Genomic DNA, 23,212 nt, shown 5'->3' on the forward strand with positions numbered 1-23,212 from the left:
AAATCACCTCCAAAGAACAGAAGTGGAAAATTTTACAATATTCAAATCACCACAGTCTGCTGATCTCGCCACCAAACTGGGCAGAACATCAAGCCTGATAAAAATCTGATTACAAAACTTGACTGATAGGGTCAAGTCTGATCTCCAACAATCCAAACTATTATTTTTCTCCTTCTTTAGGTAATAATTTGTCACAGAAAACACAGGAATTAGCAAGAACATGCGCAGAAACCATTAAAAAAGTGTATTTGTTCCTGAAATCACTGATGTCATCATTAAGTTCTGCTGTGGAAATTTTAAACTGCAAACGCCAGTGAACATCTTTTAAGGTGGGTTTAATAACATGTTGCAACATGGAGAAACGCCGAAGTGGTCTCTGACGATGGCCGCCGCCCTGATCTCTTTTATGCAACCTGACCAAACTCAAAGAAAATTGCACAGCACATCACGTAGCTCTATACCTCCCAGATCAGCTCATCCTCCCCCAAAGGAGAATTACAACCAACCATCACCTCCCTTACCCACAGCGCCTGAATGTCTCTAACCCACATACAATGGCCCCACTGTGAAGGTGTGATAAACATAAGGCCCACTTGTGATAACATCCTACATGCATACAACTAGTGACAAATTGATTTTACTATTAATAAAGTGATACTGTTGAAATATGTGCTCAATACATAGAATAAAATTCCCAACCACTGTGTTGCGACACATAGGTGTGCCGTGGAAGATTATCTGGTTCCGCCTGATTAGTACTTTAAGCGACCGGCGTGAGTACTGGCTGAACAATTACGTTCTCTTCCACTAGAGGGCAGTACTACTACCTGCTCTAATGAAATAGGTTGCAACTGCCAGTAAAACAGAAGAGGAAGAAGAAATTACATAATAATCATGCTGTGCGTGAGACAATGCAGCACATAATAGCAATAGATAAATACTTGAAAAGAAAAAGTAGCCATCCTGATCCGAGTCCTGGAGAAAATTACGATCCAGATGAAGGCCCTAGCTTAAGTAGTGGTCAGAAAAAAAGCAACAAAGGTATACTGGGGACGAACAGAGTCAATTCCGCTATACCTGGTGCGCAGGGAAAAATGATCAACATTGTTTTGGTGACATTTTTGTTTGGTGGTGTGCCAGGTGATTTTTCTAATGTGCAATATGTGCTGTGGCTCCAAAAGGCTGGGAAGCATTGGTTTAGAGTGAGAAATTGGTATGAATAATATCCAAATGTTATAATTTTCAACTTTAGACCCCAGCTCTCCTGCTACTCAAAGGCTGATCTTGTGGTTTACTGACAGATTTGGTGCATTACAGTAAGATGTGCTGATTTCCTGCAATCCTGTGCACTGTCTCAGCACGGGTAGAATTAATTTTACTGATAAGATTTTCTTTAACAAAAAAAAAAAAAAAAAAAAAGACTAATCCGTCAACCTAATTAATTTTAATTAAATGTGTTGTCAAACAGGTTAAAGCAACAGGTTTTAACTTTTCCATAAATCTTCTCAACACTGACTAGCAGAGTTCATGGGTGTCCACAGACCCCAGCTTACCAAATGTATGTTGCACTCTTTCCATCTTGATTGCCCTTTTAATGTTTTCTCCCCACGCTCCTCCTATCCATCCACCCTCAACCTCCTGCCTCATGTCCTGTTGCTTTCATCCATCTTTCTTCCCGTCTCTTGTCTTTTTGACGCTGAATGCGTGACATTTCCCTGCCTAACACACGTATTCTTCTTTGGGGAGCTGTGTGCTCGCAATCATTGCACATACACAGAGATGCTGATAGACATGCGCACATGTGGACTCATACTGTATAGAGAAACAGAAGGTAAACACATCTGAAATGTCAAACACAATTCTACACAACGGAGCACAGCAGGCAGCCAGGTTTCAACTGAGAAGCTCAAACTTTGTTGTTGAGTGCACGCTCTAGTTTTAACTTTTATTTCCAAGGTAAAAGTGCTAACATGCTGAGACTCTACTATGACTGCCATAGCTGCGGTTACGCTGAGACCTACTGTAACCACAACAGTGGAGTACCCAGATTCACAGGAATTGAAGCGCTGCTGGGGTTTTTTTGCTGTAAAAATCTATATGAAGACAGATTAGTACTTGTGGTATCAGGTGGGTGCTGCTGCAGCATGTAGGCTCTGCATGTGTGAGTGTGTTTCATGTTAAAAGAAAAAAAATTCAAGGTGATTTCACCCACCAGTATGAAACTAGAAAAGAGGATGAAGGATAAATAGAACAGAGGTCATTGCAGAAGGTGATTTAGAAATCAGCAAAGAGCAAGATTTGAAGAGTCCTTGATAACATGGCACATCAGAACAATTTGAGCCTGCAGCAGCTAAAACACAGATCAGAGAAATGACAACCAGTGTCTTAAACGCAGGTAAAAGCAATGTATGGAAGAAAAAGCAAGTCTTTGTTCACACTTTGGTGAAGAATGTTTTTGTTTGTGAAATAATTAAAGGAACGAGTCCTTGAATTCTTCAACCCTGGGACATAAACACCCATGTAAGTAAAACTAAAACTGAACGGTAGCAAAAGTAAGCTGCCAGTTCTCCTCAAAAAACCTCTACGAAAACTGTTGTCATGGTTTCCTGCCCGCCACTAGCATTCTTTACACGAACAATTTTAATTTCAGGCCTTGTTACGTGATGTTCAATGTCCTATTCTCTGCCGGTGTCCATGAGGCTCAGAGCTTTTATAGGAGTATGCTGATACAGAACAGAAAGAAGGCTATTCCTCCTCAGATGTAAACTGGGTAGCTGACGTGTGGCGCACACCATCCTCATCGGCTCTTTGCCATTACCAACATAAGTGCACACTGATAACTGATAACCTTGTTTCTGTTTTACATCAAAGTTAGTTATAAAAGTATCGCCATTTAAAGTAGGTTAAAGACTCAGTATAACAAGCTAAAGCTTCAAGCTTCAGTGTTACTTTCATTTACTCCAAGCTTTTGTTCATAATAATTTATTTTTATGTGCATGTTTTGAGCACCGTTTTCAAACAATTACTTAAATAAAAAATAAAATTAAAAAAAGAAGTTATTATCAATGTGTGGCATTCCTGCATAAGAAACAAACTGCATTTCCACACAGCTCTGGCTTCACTGGACCACTTGAAAGATGGAATAACAAAAACAGTCCAGCATTAACAGCAGATTCAGCGTTTCAATCCAAAGACCTCACACACTTGGCTGCACCACTGTGCCAGGGGTCCAACTAGGGCTGGGCCATATCATACCGTTCACGGTAATACTGGTATAATGTTGGATAAGAAAACAAAATATCGCGATAGAAAATGGGTAAAGCGCACATGCGCAGTGCCTTTGTTTTCATACGCACATGGCGGAAAAAGCATGGCGGCGAAGGAGAATGAAAAGGGCGAAAGTGGATCGTTAAATGAAACGGATGAACCAGAATTGGTTTGTAAAAATGCAGCAACTTCAGTGGTGTGGAACTGGTTTAGCTTTCGTCCATAAGATACACACCAAAGCTCTATTTTTGGTAGAGCATGCTAGCGGGCCGTCGTTATTACCGTGTTTTTTGGAAAATACGGCACGCTTAAAATCAATCCTTCGATTTTTCTGAAAGTCAACAGTGCCCCTTATATTTACGTGTGCCTTATGTATGAATTCTGGTTGTGTTTACTGACCTCAAAACGATTTTATGTGGTACACGGCGCTCAAAGATCTGTCAAATGTTTTAATACGACTTTGCTAAGCTACGAAGCCGCACCGCTTGATGGATTGTCAGAGCATTACGGCTATCGTAGGCAGGAGCCTCGCGGAGTGATACGTACTGTGCTTCAACATAATATTACCGTATTGTGTGTGTGTGTGTATAACCTCTTTTTAAGTTTTGTGGATATTATACATGGTTATGCTGAGGATATGTCGGCCAGTTTCCACTGAAAATGCCTTTTGGTTAAACTGTCAGCGACTTTAATGCACATAAAAAACAGCTGCTTGTTTAAGTGAAAACACATTTGTCAATTATATTGTCAGTTATATCATTATCACAAATTTTCAAATGTATATCGTGATAAATAGTTGTGGTCATATCGCCCTGCTCTAGGTCCAACCTGTACATTCAGATCACCTTTTTTGCCACACACACACACACACACACACACACACACAGGTATCAGCACTTCAATCTTGAATACTCGTGATAACCCAAAATGGACAAACCTCAAAGTATGTGTGATATACATGCTCAGATTCCTAAGCATTGCACATTTCCCTCCATTAATCCCTTTTACACACAAAAAAAAAGTGATTTTTTTCAAGTATGATTCAAAATATGAAATACTGAAGACCTCAGCATGAGCAAATCCACTGATTGGCCACATGCATGTCTGAAACCCTCTCTGAAACATTCTGCATTTCAGATATCACATGAATTCAACCTTAGAAAGAGAGACTGCTCAAGGATAAGATTACAAAAATAAATTTCTCTCCACCCAATCTCTGTGTATCCAAACAACTTCTGCAATCTTTCCATTACCCAGCTGCTCCAACAGCTTCATCTACATCTTCCACAGCTGATGCAACTGCTTTTCTAAGTGTTACACAAAAGCAAGGCTGCACTTTGTCTTCCAACCAGGTTATTTACAAACTACAATTGTTTTTTTGGTTTTTTTGCTTGAACCAATTTAAATTTCATAAAAAGTAAATTTGTAGACTTTGTTATCCTAAAATAACTGTCACCTATTTTCAACCTTTTGTTGCATTTAGCCATGTTCATTGTACGGTGGAAAAAGACCACAGAGAGGATTTATGGATGTAATGAAACATTGCAACCTTTTTTGCTTTGAAATCATTAATGACATTTTCTGTGTATGTTAACTTATATAAACTGGAAAGCATCTTTTCTCTTACCCACAGCTTAAGATCAGATATTTTGATACTGAACTATTCATGAAGCCGACTTTGTCTACTTACCAAAACCATAAAGATTTCAAATCAAGTTTTTCACTTCAGTGAATATTTGCATCTATTGCCCGACCTAATCTTACAACAAAAACATCAGAGACTTGGCTCTCTGATACACTGTTACACATTATTGCCAGATTAAAGATTAAAAACACCATTTACCTCTCAGTGGAGAAAAAGGCACATGTTTTGAGCTGCATGTATATGTTGGATTAGACTCATCTTGTTAATTTTTAATTGAGGAGAGAAAATTGCACATTTAAATGTGCTGTGAAATGTGTGAATGATGACAGCAACAGGAAATCCAAATTACAAAAAAAAAATAAAAAAAATCTTGTGCTTGTCTAATTCAACGATTAATTGGTTTTATAACATGTTAGCCATTTTTAGTATTTATAAAATGCTAAATGTTATTATGCTGTTATTATACAAAAAAATATAGAGTTTTCCATTTATCAATGTAACATTGTACAAAGTTTAAAAGGAATGTTTTGATGGTCGTCTCAGCAGTTAGTGATCACAGTCACATGGATTGAGGGGATTTTAACTAATGAATAAAATGCAAGTTGTCATAATTAGATTAAAAATACATTTCATCTGTTTCACCGTGGTTTAATAAAAACAGATGTGTGAGGTGCACACGCAAACACACAGCGCTATAAGAGCCCGTATAGCGCTTTACTAGTCCCTAAGGACCCCAAAGTGCTTTACACATACAGTCATCCACCCATTCACACACACACACACACACACACACACACACACACACAGGTGATGGCAAGCTACATTGTAGCCACAGCCGCCCTGGGGCGCACTGACAGAGGCAAGGCTGCCGGACACTGGCGCCACCGGGCCCTCTGGCCACCACCAGTAGGCAACAGGTAAAGTGTCTTGCCCAAGGACACAATGACCGAGACTGTCCAAGCCGGGGCTCGAACCGGCAACCTTTCGATTACGAGACAAACTGCCAACTTTTGAGCCACGATCGCCCCACATTGTTTACATCTTTCTCTTTGTGCTGCAAGTGGGAAATAAACTCCCAGGCTTGTGTTTCTCCCTCACCAGCAGCAGTAATGCACTTGTGTTTCAGTGTATGGGCTGCAGTGTTAAGGAAGGTGAATAGCACTACCTTAACAAGTGCAAGTTTTTGTGACAAAACTGCTATAAGCCAACAACAACTGGCACCTTCTGACACAGGCAGAGTGTGTTTTCAGTCGGAAAGCCAAGAAATAAAGAGCAACATAAACCATGTAATCAGCCAGAAAGGTCACACAGGCTAAGTGTCCAAGACTGCTAGCGCACCACTTCTTAGCTGTGGCACTCTGCAGCAACTGAGTACACACTCGCTCTCTTTCAGCTTTAAATGCATCACACCATTAATCTAAACTACCCTGAGTAGTTTTAGACTGCCTATTACCATGCCAGCCACCAATACACAGAATAGAATTCAATTTATTTCCGAGCTATGAAAGAATTAATCCTCATGCCAAAATGTTCATTAGTTCCCGAGTTTCCTCATCAGCTCAACTAGCCAAACAACAGCTAGAAAAGCAAATTAAACCAGGAAAAACATGCACAAAGCTGGAACCCTTTGGAGCGCACTTGGCCGAATGTCCTACCTTAACCCCTCTCACTCTGAACTCAGCCAGAGCTCGGCTCATCTTGGAGGCTGCTGTGTTCAGGTCCTTTCCGCTGGCGATGACTTTCACTAGTAATGAGTCATAGTGTGGGGAAATGACGGCACCCTGGAAGGCTGAGGCGCTGTCCAGACGGATGCCCATGCCCTCGCCGCTTCGGAAGACCTGGCAGGAAGAGCACGGCACAGGTTAATATTTTTGAAGGAAAATGTCTGTCATTGCACAAGAGAGACATTTAATATAGAAAAAAGGTCATTATTGATAGTCTGTTATCAATATATAACATTTTCTGTACACTCAGGACAAATTCTCAATTTCTGCAATTTCTGATTTGTTCATTAACAATAAACAAATGTGCAAAACAATATATGCACAGTATTTTTGTGGATTTCATTACATTGGATTTTTCTGCAGTTGGCAAGATAATACACTTGGATAATTTGCCAATACAAGATTTAGTGTTCTCATTAGGGATATTATTGTATTACCCTGCAAGGTCTAGTAATGCTACTGAATGCATTTTCCCCCCAGGCTATTTCTCTTCGATATATTTTACAGGAAGCACTAACATTTGTGTCATTTCTGCTATTGAAACTGCTATTAAATGGTTGTATTTTCACTACTTTGGAAACAGACAATACTGGTATATGTCCCTGCAATCACTGTTTGAGCTGAGATCAATGACCAGTGCAGGCACATCTATTCAGACCCTGAAAAAAAAGCATATTAAGGAGCCAGGCAGAAAAAGTATCCTGGTGTCTCAGTGCACTGAAATGTAACAGTGTGTTAGATTCAAATGAAGCCTTTCAAGCTTAGTCACATGTCTCTCATCACTCCCTCATTTAAAATATAAAAAGTTAACTAAAATATTCTGCTCCTTCTGACAAGGCTGTCATTTAAACAGACATTGAAGCGTCACATCTACCAGGTGCCTAAGACCTCAGCATAAAGTAACATACACTGAAAATAATGGAGGCCAGATATACAAGAAGAGGAAAATAACGAGATGAGAGTGGAGAAAACGAGCATGAGATGAGTGAGAAAGGCTGAACTGTTCCAAACCACTTGGCAAGAGAGCAGAGAGGAAGGCGAAGAGAAGTGAAGAGGAGAATGAGGAGTGTCCAACACTACAGCATATGGAGCCCCTCGAGGGCTGGAGGAGAAAGAGGAGTCGAAATTATAATTATAACAATGTTTTGCCACACTGGTGATCTGCTGCTAATATTAACGGATGAAGTGCAGAGCTGTCAACATAATATTTTTTCATTAATCATTTGCGCCACAACTTGACATTTCATCTAGTATGACCCCTCTCCTCTGAAACAACTCCCTGCCACATTTAAAAAAAAAAAAGAAAAAAAGAAAAAAAGGTGATAGTAATGTTTAAAAAAAAAAAAAAAATCAAGCCAAGCCTCATCTGTGTTTTTCATGGGAAGTGGAAAATCAGAGCAGCAATTTAATGTGCAAACACATAAATACAGAACATAATGAAAAGCTTGAAAGTCAGTATTTAGTATGACCATTTTTATTCAACATGGCCTGGACTCTCTTAGGCAGCTTTCTTTAGTCAAAGTTCTCCAGGCTTCTTAAAGGACATTCAGAACTCTTCGTAGGTTGTGGCTCCCTTTTCTTCTGTTCTCTGTCCAGAGACTAATGTTGAGGTCCGGGCTCTGCGGTGGTCGACCCATGACTGATGGCATTTAAATGCTGCTGCTGCTACTAATAATAATGTAATATGTATACTTTATTGATCCCCGTGGGGAAAATCCTCTCTGCATTTAACCTTTCTAGACTATATTGCATGGTGGAACATCTGACTGTACTTTACTGCGTTCATAATTCTATCAGTTTTGACAAGATCTATGTCAGAGCCCCCACTATGTCTTAAAGATGGCTGTAGACCCTCACTGATGTACCTCCCTCCTGACCTACTCCATACATGCCGATGATGATTTCAACCAAATCTTTCAAATTTGGATTCCTCGCTCCATAAGACCTGTGGCCACTAATTTTTAGTCTTCTCCACAGCCACACTTCCACCGAGACAATTTCTGAGGCTTCACTGAACAGCAGAAGGATAAACTAACGGGCCTGATGCAGCTCTCAGATCCTGTGTCAGGTCTGTGGCATGTCCATTTCTCAAGGATGTGACTTTTAGATACTCTTCATCTGCTGTAGATGGTTTGTTTTAGGCCTGGCACTTCTTACTTTGTCTTCTATTTGTCTGGTTTGTCTGTTCAAATGTGCCATTTTTTAGGAATTTTTTGGGAATCACCCTGTTGGTGCAAAAATACTATTTTATGCATTAAAAAACTATTGTCTATAGCAATTTTTACAGATTTGACTAAAGAAATGGGAACAAATCGTGTGTATCCAAGGACAGAGTTTCACATTGGCTCTTTATTAAATTGTAGTATGCATAAACACAAGACCTGTTCACCCCATGAACAAGGTGCCAGTGTTACGTGGATAAACAGAAAACTAAAAATTCAAAGGAAAACTTTGAAAGGCCTTTGGAAAATTTGAGCACTGTTGGTCAGGATCACTTACAAAAAAATAAAATAAAATAAAAATAAGAATCTAAAGCTTCTTGGAAGCAAAATATAAAGTAATGAGGGGTGTCTCAACACATCTGTGCACCATTTCTTTACCAGTGACTTGTGGTAGAACAAAGTTAACCATTTAATCGCTGCAGAATTTGCTAAGAGGAGTGCTAACAAAGCGTTATGAGAGTTTAAAGGAACAGTCTGCCGATTTTGTAGTTTTACTAGAAAGATAGAAGTTGCACTTTTAATTAGTGTGTAAGTATGTCTTCCAACACAAGAGGTGATGCAGCTAGAATAACTAGGACTACACATTTTAGGGCAAGTATTTTTGCACTTGATGGATTTAACAGTTAAAAGAAAAAAAAGGACAAGTTGGCGATGATGGAAATTGTGGTTGTAGGCAGGTTCACTATAAACTGGACGGCGTCTTAGAAAGACAGACAAGAACCCACAGTATCTGTGTCAAAACTGAAAAAAGCCCAATCAGCCCAAATGAACATATGTAGATGCAACATTTAAGCCAAGTTAAGTGCCGCAGCAGGGAAGCAAAAGATGTGAAACTGCAATTTAGACATCAATACATCTGATCATCAAGCTGAATACTAAATAAATACCATGAGTATTGATGCATTTTTCAATTTGAATTTAATATTTCAAAGAATGACTTATTCATTGAGATGTCCTCCACCAAGGAGGAGTTTTGATTTGTTTCAACTCAACTAGAGACTGCCTGCAGAGAGCAATATCCTGTTTCAAGGATCTCCCCTTTGATATGGGGCTGGTCATCAGCACTTCAAGTGTTGCTCAAGTAGATCTCAAATGTTTAGACTTGTATTTTACAATTTACAAGCTACTCTGCACATATTAGACCAAGTTTCAGCCATGCTTGTGTAAGAAGTTGATCAAATCTTCTCAATAGTGCCTGATAAATTAACACGTGGAATATCTACTTGAAATTGCCCAATCTCTACAGTGTTGTTTGCATTGTTTAACCCCCCCCCCCAAAAAAAACAAAAAAAACCCAAAAAACAAAAAGTGAGTGGTAAATGAAATATTTTACTGAAGCACAAAAAGCAGGAGCAGTGATGTTTTCTGCAAATTGAAATGACCGAGAATGTCAGAAATAAAGTGAACCCAAATATATCTTAGGTTTCTTTTTCTGCTGCTCACAAAGAGAAAAAAGAAAACCATCCCGCAGTTCTGTTGATGGGCTGTACTCTGCCAACTGTGGCTTATCGGTATTGCCAATGGGACTCTAGGGCAGTTTGTTTCCACAGTCATCTTGAGGCCGTTGCCAGCTCTCATCTGTGCAAATACCCCTGGGAAAATCTACAATCTGTTTACTTTTCCACTACTCATTAAATCTTTCCTTATTGTGGACTGGCTATATTTTAAAATTGTTCTGTCATCCCATAAAGCTGCAGGCCAAGCATACACACACACACACACAAGACAAATGCAGTTGTTTGCACTGAGTGCTATGTTCAAGTGACTGGCTGTCTGATAACTGTCCAGGTTTTTCTTGCACGCTGTTATTTAATATCAAAAAGCTAGATCTCCCAGAGGCAAGTAAAGCGCTTAGCATTGCTTATGCTCAAACTGATGCTGCTTTTTGATTTATTCAGGCTATAGTCTTCACAGAGGTTCACTGGGCATCTGGGCCTTTTTCAGCAACACCCCACTGCATAATGAGAACGGTACTTGGCTAACTCTTTTATACAGAGGTTGAAAAGATGAAAAGGAGGGAGACGGATCAGTAATTAGCTCGAAGCCAGTTCCGTTTCTGACATCCTGGCTTTGTTGTTGGCTTGCAAAAACCTCAACGTTTCTGAAACTATTAGGGCGAACAGTGATACAGTCTCACATTTGGATCAACATGTGCTGATGGACCTGATCTCAGGATGACCACGGACATCTCCAAGGAGGAGGCACAGGAGGGCACCACCACTGAAATTAAATCTAAATGCAGGATGTGATGATTTGACAGCTATATGTAGGAGCAGCCCGTAACAGTGCCTGGTGCACTGTGCAAGATACGGAGCACATGGAGTTTTCTTCAAGGAGACTGTTGCTTATTCAGCAAGACAATCCCAAAACACATTCAACACATATTACAATACCATGGCTGCAATGCAAGAGTGCTGCAGACTGCTCACCCACAAACATTTTGATGAATTAAGGACCAAAACCACTGAACTGTTAAGTAGCTGAAATCTTGTGCACATGGAATTTAAAAAAAAATGTATTTTCAAACTACAGCTATGACTCTGTAGTTCACAAACACAGAGGTGATGCAGCTCTGGTAACTAGGACTGCAAATACTCCATATGCATGTTACAAACTAACTGTTTTTGCTGCTAAAGTATATCAATATGATCAAGAGTAGAAGGAGTAACTTTCTGCAAAGTGAGACTCATGACATGAAGTGACAATACAAGTGATTCATAAGAAATCTGGCACAAGAAAAGATTTATATCTGTAGCTACCGAGTACCAACAAAGAGTACCAGTCCAAACAGAAGTTAACACCCATTTTTAAACATTCCTGGAATAGAAAAAGAGAAGACATGAGTGTAAGAAGACTTCAAAAAACCTTCATCTTCCTAAAAAAAACAAAAAAACAAAAAAACTGAGGGAACATTTAAATCATGTATATGATTTTGATGAACAAGTGTAAGTCATTGAGAGCAACATGATGAAACAGCAGTCAGTGAAAACCATCAACCCTTTGAGGGTTGGATTCAAAAATCAAACCAAAAGTCAAACTTAAAAATTAACACACACTGAAATAAGTTGTGTCATAATATGGCTCAGTAGTATGTATGCACTCAACGTCTGAGCACGCTCCTGGTGAGAGTGTCGATGGTGTCCTGGGATTTCTCCTCCCAGACCTGGATCAGAGCATCACAGAGCTCTAACAGTCTGCAGTGATTTTTAATATCAGGTCCACTGATACAATACGTTGTATAGGCTAATTATTGGGTTCCCCTTGGAGGTACATGAGAGCCAGTCAGTGACATCAATGTAATCATCCAGGAGCTGCCTACACACGCTGACCACATTTCTGCGCACCACAAGCCGAAGCCTTTGAACCGGCATAAGCTCCGATTTCATCCTGGTACCTAACAGCACTCAGGCTACCGTCCTTGATCCTCCAAGTATATGCTTCCCCAGGCTCTCTCTAACCCTCTGTCAAAACCAGTCATGCTGGATGATAACACGACTTTAGCCACACTCTGCTTCTTCAGACTCCTTCACATCTATCACACGTGCTCAGTGTGAATCTGCTCTGATCTCCGAAGAGAACGAGGCACCTGTAGTGAGCCTGCCAGTTTTGGCGTTTTCTGGCAAATTCAGAACTAAGATCCCACAACAGGATGCTGGGCCCTCACGCCACCTCATGGAGTCCAGTTCTCATAGTGTGGTCAGAAACATGCTGGGAACCTCTGTTCCTCCTCACAAAGAGGAGCAGATACTGGCCATCCTGCCGAGTCGTCTCGCTCTCTCTCATAATGTAAAAGCCCATCTCACAGCATCTCTTCCACACTCTTGAGACACATCAAAACGCCTTGCAACACCACATACGGATGTGCCATCCTGGACGAAACGCCACCAGGAGGGAAAAGGAGAGCAACGGTCTGTGGTCAGCACCTGCAACAAAATTCCCTTTTCGGATACTGTCAATTTAATTTGTACCAAAGTAGCTCAAATCCCCAACAGATTGATATCCAATCTGGATTTGATGACAAAGTGGAAGTATGATAAAAACAGTTTTGCCTCACATGCAAACCTACACTCTTTGCCTGTGTTTATTTTCTCTAGTACCAACCTCACAGCATTTTACCACATATTTGTCATAACAATCTTGCCATACAGCTGCAGCCTCCTGCAACACTGAAGACTGCCTGCACAGTCTCACTTAACTGGACCCATACAAAGAAACACTGATGTATTTAATAAAAGATTTATGTTTGAATACATAAATCTTTGCTACAGGCTTTAATATATGCTGGACAGCAATAAGAAATGCGGCTAGAAAAACACACATTCATGCAGAGAAATCTGATACCAATATTGTTTTGAAATAGATTTTTTTTTTTAACTGTAAACAACTCTACGCTGCCTGTGTCAGGAGACTAATCAAATGGGCAGGAAGACAGATGCTTACCGTTACACTTTACTGAACAAATATATATACATGGGATATGTAGTTGGACTGGAAGCCAAACGACTCAGTGGATATTGGAACCAGTCAGACAAGTAGTTTAAATGGGAAAATACAAATGGGAGAGGGAAAAAAAAAAAAAAAAAAAAAGGAAATATAATTTCCAGGACACTTTCAGAAACAACATTTCCACTCTGCGCCCCCCCCCCACCCCCCTCCCAAATTAAACCAGTGTAGTGGCATTTCTATATTTACTTTTGTCTGCTATCTGTTAACGACGGCTTATGAACTTTCACGCTGTGCCTTTGTGATATATGAAGACGCAGTATGTGATCACTGCATTGACGTTGGCTTCAAGCATTTAGATATCAGCAGAATGGTGCCAAAGCAAAATGCCACAGAGACCATCCACTCGCTCAGCACGGACTCGAACAAAAACAGCATCTCTAAAGATTTTGCAGCCAGAAAAAGAAAAGTATGAGAGACTATACAAGCAGATTTGAATGGAAGGCCAAGTACCACATAAATAATTAAAGCGAAGGTGGCAGCAGCTTTCAGCTCAGGGCGCTGTACAACAGGAAAAAGAAAAATTCTCTCACTCTTTCACCACGTCATTTTATCTCCATCTTAACTCGTTTTCTTTCATGCACACAAGACATACAAATAATTTAAGTGCTTAAATGTTTCACTGACACACACACACACACACGGTTCTCTGTTGTCTTGTACACTTGTGTGGGCTGTCATCTTGTTCCTTATGCAATAATCCAGCTTTATCCTCCTGTTTTCCTTGGGATTCCTGTTAATCAGTAAATGCACATGTGCACACAAGCTAAAATGAGGGCTTTCTGCTTAATACCATCTTCCTTATAATATTTCCACAATCAAACAATGGCACTTTTCACCATCTTCCCACCTTTTACCCTGTTCAGTCGTTACTGCAAACTCTGAAAGAAAGTCTCCTTTAATGTGATCTCTACCTTCTTTTCTAAATGCTCAGAGTGCATCTCTCAGATTATCCTCCACTCACTCTGAAGCATAGATCAATGGTATATTTCTCTTCAATTGCAACAATAGCTTATGTAAAGATTTTAGAGAACTGAATCATAAAAACTACAGTGTGGTTGGCACAAACAAATGAGCTGAAAAGTGAATTTGCACTGTTTCACTTGACCAAGTCGATATGCCACCTTAAAACAGTAATAAGTGAAGAGCACGAAAAAATGAGTCCAGAGAGCACATTTGAACATTGATTTAAGACGCCTACACTTAACAACACATCAGTGGTTTTACTGAAATGGTTTTATCCAACTGTTGGGAGATCACAGAGTTTCAGTGTGAGAGCTTTGCAATTTATCATGTGGACAAGCTTTACACCACTAAACTCAACGACTGGAGAAATCCCTCTCAAGCAATAACAACAAAAAGACACTTTACTATACAAAGAGCAAATTCATCAAACAGTTTTGTTGCACAGCTCTCTTTTATTTCAGCAATAACAATTTTAATTATAAAAAAGTGCCAAAGCAGAAACATGATTTAATGTGTTTTCACTTCTTTGGTAAAGGAAACAAAGTCACAGGTTTGATCAATTGTAGCTCCCAGGGTCACATTTGCCTCCGCAGCAGGAGTGCTATGGATGTGGCCACATAAACACAACTGGCCGAACCTCTGCCCCTGAAGTAAAGACGGTGGGGCAAATGGCGGCTTCAAAAAAAATCGGCGTTTGCACCTGTGCATTTTTAATTGCTTAATTTTGAGTTTATAACAATGCATCGATTGTTGGAAGACATACTTACACACTAATTAAAAGTGCAACTTCTATCTTTCTAGTAAAACTACAAAATCGGCAGACTGTTCCTTTAAAATTTAAAGTAATATAAACTAATATAGGTTTGTCAGCTTCCCGCTGTTGACAATACTGTGTTTTTAAAGACGTGGTACATTGCAGCAGGGTAAAGTGCAGAAACAGACGTGAAATGACTTTGATTATGGGCCTTAGTTTCAAACAAACAACTGAACAAGATCCTTGTTACCTTCAACTCATTTAGGGATTTTAACACAGCAATGGTTCAATTTCTCAGCCTCCGTAAGTGGACCCTATTCCAGATTTCACAGTTAGCTTGCTTTTGTAATAACAATGAAACCTCTTCAAAACACTCTCCAAACCATTTACCACTAAGTCCATTTTTCCTTTTATCCACTCTACTCTCAATTCCCACTTTACAGACTCCTCAACCGAGGCTCACTCACAACCCCTTCACCTCAAACCTTTCACCACCTCGCCGACTTTGTCAAACTCAGTCCTGCTGCTACCTGGTTAAACTCTTTTGCATTTTGGCAGCCTAGGCTTACATATAGACTTATAAGACAGCACGAACGCACCTGAATCTGATCTATGGAGAGGAAACATTGAGACAACACTGCCTACCAGAAACAGACCAAAAGTGAAGGCAATATCTGAGCTCCAACTGATATCGTACCAATTAGAGTTGGAGAGGAGCAGATGGAGAGGCAGAAACAGAGAGGTAAAGAGAGCAATGGAGGGAACGAGACAGAATAACACATGGAGTTGGGGAGAGATGAAAATGTATGTCCCATGTTAATGTTTGAAGTCAAGCTGCATGGATGAATGAAGACGGAAAGAAGTGAGACAGGGGGCAAGTGAAGTAAAAACAAGGTCATTCGCCAACACCTATTTCAATACTTCAAAGAAACAAAACAAAAGACAAACATGTTTTAAGAATTGCATCGTGTGTCCAAGTATTACCAGATGAGGCCTTCACGACCCCTAAAAAGACCCTTTTTAATTAATTCTCTATACAAAGTTTGTGGGGAGGTCAGAAATGAACACCAACTTAAAAGGGGGGAAATAAATCCAGCTTTCAATCACTTGACACAGAAACAAACTTCACAACTTTGTCACCAGTTTTAAAGACTCGATGTCTCTAAAGCATCTTCCTACTTTTCTCTTCTTTTTGCTAAATGCGTAAGTGGGTTGACTCCCAAGGAATTTGGTGACAGTTTATGTGCAGCCCTGGAAAAATCTGGCCATCTCCTGAATTTAATTACTGATGTCCTTCATAACTGGGTGTCTTGCTGTCACAGCTTCTGCATCATGTAACTGCAACGTGCCAAATTAAAATGTGCACTTGGTATGCTGTCACAAGCCCCCCCGAGCCAGTATGTTTACCACAGTTTTCAATTAAAATATTGACCTTTTATTTCACTTTAGCCTAAATTAAAGAAATTCCAAGGGAAATGTAAACTTTTGAAAGTGGGCAGATGCCATAAGCTCAGTCTCCACTGACACCATAATGGTTATAGTATTTAATATTCCGAAGAGCTAATGACAGAAGAACCTTGAATCAAAGTGTGAAAAAAGGAAATCACACAGCATATATGCTGTTCCAGTCGAGCATAACAAGGTGACATCTTTGTATGTGGCACAGAAAGCAGATAAATCAGGGCCAGTCATGGAAATGAGTAACAGACTGTTGCCTCAGAAAGACGTCATCTCTCTCCTGCGCATTTCTTATGGTCACACATTCACTGAGAAGATGCACAAGCTCTGAAAGCAATGCATTACTACCTCGATTATTTATGAACGTATGTGAAAAGAAAACCTTGGCGTTTGCCTTCAATACTGGAATACATCTAAGACGTGGAACACGTAAGGCAGCACACACAGCCAGATCCTTATTTGCTCTATCCAGAGTTTTGTTCTCAAATAACCAATGAAAATACTAAAGCAACCATGCACCCAAGTGTAGTCTAAAAATCCTGCCATCTATATAGATATATATATTCACAGAGACTCAAAAAGATTCAGTCACCAATCACATACAATCAAGACGTGCAAAACCACCACATGCAAAGTATGCTCACAATCTCTTTGTTCCTCAGACTGTGTTGAATCATTGCCAGAAAAGTATTTTCTGCAGACCAAAACAGACTGTTCATGCTCAGGTCCAAGTGAAATCAATGTATCACACACACACACACACACACACACACACACACACACACACACGACCTACCTGACAAACTAATAACCCAAACATAATGCCATTATGTTAATGTTATTTCAGAGGTATTAGACAAGTAACAAATTTGGCAAAAAAATTGCTACAAATTAAATGAATTGTGTTCTATGTGTATGTAGTACATCCATGTGATACTACTGGCCTTTAGCTACAGGTGCTTTACGCTGGTCTGCTTTAATACCGAACGCCGCCAACACTGACTGGAGAACTTAATGCCTATGTTGATAATAAGCGGGACCTCTCTCACTTCACTATAACACAAAGGGACGAACACTAGAGGTTTATTTGTTTTAAATCGCTACTGAGACCTTTTCACAGAATTAATGGCTGCACTGGTTACATAAATCTGACTCAGCTGAATCATGACTACTCTAATGACAGCAAAGCAATTTCTCCTTGCGTCAATTAAAAGTTACTCTGCATTTTCTACAATCTTTCACAAGTTATTAGCAAAGTCTGAAACCAGGGAGACATTAACATTCTCATTTCATTAACAGAAAGTTAACTGGAGACTTTCAGTGATGCATGAAAGGAGCCTTTTGTAAACTCATTTTCTTTCACTGAAATTATTTTTGAATTTTGGAAAAGAAAAACCAACCTGCACTGGTTATCTCTTACATGCACGGGGATCCTTCTACTGCAAATAATCCAGTCACACTGTCAAAGGAAAATATTTTAGTGCATATTTTTCATTATCTGTGGCTGTAATCCACAGCTGCTGTACGAGTGCATGAATTTGAAGTACATCTACTCTGATACTTTATTTCACTTTTACTCCTATACTTTCAATTTCACCTTCATTTCCTGTCCTGTACAGTACAGGTTTTATTTTATACCATCTCACAAAACCATTACCTACCTCACTTTCCTCCCTGTATGTCTCCCTGGGGTATCACTGGCTTTATTTATCCTCTTTTACTTCATTTAAAATCTTTTCTTCCTTTCTTCCCTGCTCTGACTTTCAATGTTTATTTTTCCTCCTGCCTTCTGTTTCCCTCTATTTACCACTTCACAGCAGCATCGATACATTTTTAGGCCAAGTCCAAAGATGTGTTTGTGTCCTTCATAATAAAAACATATTTATAGCCAAGTACTAACTAATTTGACAGTAAATGTGCGTGCACACTGCAGAGCACACATGCCCTGCTTTCAGCTTCTTGTTGCCATTTATCAAAAGCCCATTTTTTGATACTCATACTGAACTGCTTTCTCCTTTCAATCATCTCAGAGTGTGTGTGTTCCAGACGGAGGTGTAATGACCCTAATAAGCAATAGAAGACCACTTCTTCACAGTTTCTCCTCCTTCTCATTTTCTCCCTTTTTAGCTCTGAATTTTCTGTCAATTATCACCCATTCTGCCTTGCTTCTACTCCTCAGAACACATTAATTTTCCCCTCTTCATATTCTCATCATCCTCCCTCTCATTTTCACCCCTTTCCTTCTTTTATTTCCTTTCTACTCCTGTGTAATACCCCACACACCCATGGCCCAGCACTTCACTTCAGCTGCCATCTTCCTTGCTTGAACCCTCTTCCTTCTTAATCTCCTCTTCACAATTTCATCCCTCCCTCCTTCATATATTCCTCTATTGAAAATTTGCCATTAATCACCTAATTACATACAGTAGTAACTGTTTCATGCTACCATCATGAGGAGAAAATATGAAAAATAAAAATCACGCACACACAGCTCCCTAAAAATGTACCCATAAATGTCCACATTTTGTCCAACACCAAGCAAAAATCCAAACAAAGTGACTCCCAGCATAACCTCAGGAAGAAATACTGGGGCAGAGATGCTTGATGCCACACACACACACACACACACACACACACCTCATGTAGTATTTAACATCAGTGCGACCATTAGAGTCAGTGGCAACCAGATGTCTGTGACAGCACTACAAGCTGTTTGGGGGTTTGGACGGAGGTTCAGTGGACACAAACACACTTATTTGAATTACTAGCAGTCCACACTTAGACTTGCAGCCACAGTAGATATAAGTTGGTTCAGGAGGAGATGCAGACCTCTGCTATGAAGATGCATGTTTACACGTGTATGTATTTCCACCTGTCAATGCCTATGAGATTCTGAAGAGAGCTAGTGATGTCTAAGTTTATACTCAAAAAATAAAAACAAACAGTGTCTGAGGAGAATAAATTCAAACATGGTAATTCAACAGCCTAGACAAGACCCATCAAAGTTTCATCACCTCAGGGAAGCTGTTGGATTTTAGGTCCTAATGTTTAAATATGGAAATCTTGTTGAGTGTCCTCAGAAAACACCTTCAAAGTTCACATCTGTCCTGTGTGATTCCACCTTAATGTTTTCTAGTGTCTCTCTGCGTTTTACATTTAAGCAAATCTAAAGCTCAATTACAACCTGGAATATATGAGCATTAAGGTTGCCCTTACTTTCAACCTAAATTTCATTGCAGTTTATGCTCATAGAAGCTACATGCTCGTTCTCATTCTTTGCTAAGCCGCACTGTTTGCACCGGTTTAATGGTTTATTACTGAATTGTTATTAGTCAAAATAACAGCATGACTTTATGGATTTAAATGGGGTCTGTCCATATTTTGATTCGCAATAAAAATGTGGATGGATTGCTGTGAAATTTATTAAACACTCGTGTGAAAAACACCAGAGACTCTGCAGTCATGTGACAAAGCACAGCCCATGATTTTATGGCTTGTTGAACCTAGTTTGGTAGGAATAACCTGAATTGTTATCTGTAGGACTTTCAGCCTGATGTGTAGGAATTCTGACCCACTCTTCTTTACAACACGTTTTGCACACGGCCCCATTACATTTCAATCAGACTGAGGTCTGGACTTCCACTGGGTCACTGTCACATGACCTCACATTTGACTCTACGGGACCTTAATATACAGAGGACTGCGGTTGTCTTAGTGACTGGCAGATGCCTAAGCACAGTGACTGTAAAACAAGCCCACCCCTCCACCACCGCGTTTGACAGTTTGTATGTAGTGTTTGTGCTGATATGCTGAATTCTATTTTCAGTAAAAAGTTCCAACTTTGTAAAGCTAAACTATACTACATTTGCACATTTTGCATCTTGCACATGTCTTTGTCATGTCTCGTCTATAATATCCTGACAATAACTTGAACCTGGTATTCAATACCACTGCACAATCCACTTCGAATCGTCTGTCATGTCTTTGTTTATCATACAGTTAGTATTGTATAGTTAGTAATTAGTACCTTTTATCCCTTAATTTTACTGAAATTTAGCACGTTATTTATTTGTAATTTCTAGTTTGATATCTCTTGGAGATATATCTTTTATATACTTATAATGCACCATGGGGGGCTTGGGGTGAAACAGAATTTGGGTACACTGTATACCGTGTATTGACAATAAAGCTCTTGAATCTAAGCTGTGCTGCCATGTTCTTTCAAAGAGTAGAGGCTTTCTACTGGCCCTTCCAAAGAAGCCACACATGTTCAGTCTTTTTCTGATTGTACCATCATGAACTTTGTAGGCTTCATTTAGCTTGTGAGTGAGAGGTAAGTCTTTGATTATATTGAAGTTTTTTGAGCACTGCATGGTCTGACCTTGGGGTGATAATTGACTCCTATAAATGGAGAAGGGCGGAACATGATAAGGTGTCCTCGCTTTTTCCCACTACAAATTTTTGGTCCACTCAAACAGATCCATGACGACTTGCTCCCACTGAATGTGTCTTTTGCAACATTGAGTAAAAGTCAAATGAAAGACTACCGCAGTGTGGCTGTTTTAGTTGGACACACAACTTATCAGGATTTAAAAATCTTGCTCTGCTCAACACAGTTGGGGACCTTTATGTGAAACGCCATCATCCCCAGTCAAGGTATTTGGATTTTCTACCAGTGTGCTTTACTTTTGATTGCTAGTGCAATATTAAAGGATTTCTTTTCCTCCATGTGCATGTGGCACTTCTTCGCCTGCGGCAGAAGCCTTAGCCACTGCTCAGGCTTGTCGAGACTTCTCTCATCTTCTTCTGCCTCACCCAAAAGTTCAAACCATCTATCAGCTTTCATCTGCGCTGCCCATCTTCCTCACCGTGACGGCGCCGAACACATCTTAAGGCTATGCCTATACCATCCTAATATCCAAGTGCTTCCTCGTCAATTCCAACTTCAACAGATCTTTGATGTACTTGTTGCTTCGATGCTACGTATTTCTTGCGCCTCCAGGATCATGCTGTTTAGGTTCATAAAGTCAGCTACTTTTTTTTTTTTTTTTTTTTTTTTAAATCTATCACATACACCGATATATTTATTGTTTTTCTGTACTCTTTTACAGTAAAAAAAAGAAAAAAAAGAAAAAGGAATCGTCCATGTTCAGTAGTTGTGTGAAACCAAGGGACACATGAGTGTTTTATGTAAAAAAAAAAATTAAAAAATATTAATTCAGCACATTAATCGGCCACCCCTGCGTTTCATATAAACTTCCTCTGTGTATGCAAATATATCCAATAAATTAAAGGCCTTCATTGAGATTTGGTTATAGAACTGTCAAAGTTACAGAAAGCAGTATTTTTTATGACGCAAATGAAGAGTTCATTAACAACCAGTACAGTTAAAGATGCTCTTTTTTAAAACTCAGATTGCTACGTGGTTCAACGTCAAATTCGACATGAAATGCTACTTTTAATAACACGCAAACATTTCACATTTTACCAAACAAAGAAAAAAACTACAAAAACTACAAAATGCAGTTTCCATTGCTAAATTGCATTTAACTTTTAAAATAGTATCTGTGCACTTTTTGCTTTATAAATGTTATTCACAGTGGATTTTATTTATATTTTAAACACCAACAGCTGCAGACACGAGCAGTTTGTCAGCCTTTATCTGTTCTGTGTGCTTCAATACAATCAATCTCAATTTGTTCTTTTCTAAAATTATACAGTGCCACCCCGCCATGCAGCGTAAAGATAAATTCTAAAACTTTTTGCAGCAACCCAAGACAGAAAAAAGAGGAAAAAAGAAGAAACCAAAAAACCCACATTATGATCCAAATTTTATTCCTGTAGCAACACCCAGAAATCACAAGATGATGTTCCTGGTCACAGATGCAATCAGCACCATCAGCAAACATACAGATGACAGATGAAAAGGAAGCTGCTGTGTGCCAATATTTATCTTTTTAATCATGTGACAAAAACAGAGGGGGTGGAAAATATAGTAACTGAGGAACAATGTAGAGAGAGAGAGGAAGGGGGAAAAAGGCACTTTGATGGGAGAAAAATCCTGGCGCCAGTCAGTGGCAACCCTCAGCCTCCAAGTAGATACAACCTATGGTATGAATTTCAAAATCCTAGGTCACTTCCTTCAAGTTATCATGTTCACAAGACTTTCAAAAAACTTGACCTCTCACCTTGAACTTGAGGTCAACATCACTGAGATTCAAATCCATCTGTGATTTTTAGTAGATACGATTAGGGTATCGATTTCAAACTCCTAGGTCGCTTCGTTCGTGTCTACGTTGCCTGCCCGACTGCGCCCACCCAGCAGGGCGATGACAATACCCCAACAGCCTTCTACGGCTGAGGGACAAAGATAAGATAAAATTCAATGGAAGAGAAAAATTTGATCACAGACTGCTTTGTGTGGTTTGTCTCCATTTTCATTCTCATGTCTGCATTAGGAAATGCAACACCATAGCAACAACACAATCCAAAATTCACTGGCAATCACTTCTCTCTTATCCTCACGCTCTCTATACAGTATAACAAAAAGCATCTGATTCTTGCTAAGTAGGTCACTTCAAACTACTTCTTCCCTCCCTCCATTGCACCATCCTGATTTTCACTCCATTTCTCCACCAGCTCCAACTTTGTTCCTACAGTCATTCAACTTTCA

At 39.6% G+C, this 23,212-nt stretch overlaps 1 protein-coding gene across 2 annotated transcripts in view; it reads right to left on the reverse strand.

Moving 5' to 3' along the window:
- The window catches only part of pcxb (pyruvate carboxylase b), a 291,593-nt gene that overhangs the window by 146,378 nt on the left and 122,003 nt on the right, over positions 1-23,212 (reverse strand). For both annotated transcript variants that reach the window (XM_084924410.1, XM_084924409.1), the window contains exon 12: positions 6,568-6,750. In XM_084924410.1, the coding sequence (XP_084780536.1) occupies positions 6,568-6,750 (183 nt within the window). The remainder of the gene's footprint in view (positions 1-6,567; positions 6,751-23,212) is intronic.

The sequence above is a fragment of the Perissodus microlepis genome, chromosome 3, assembly GCF_051167445.1.
Source record: "Perissodus microlepis isolate ML-2025 ecotype Zambia chromosome 3, ASM5116744v1, whole genome shotgun sequence".
Classification (NCBI taxonomy): Eukaryota; Metazoa; Chordata; class Actinopteri; order Cichliformes; family Cichlidae; genus Perissodus; species Perissodus microlepis.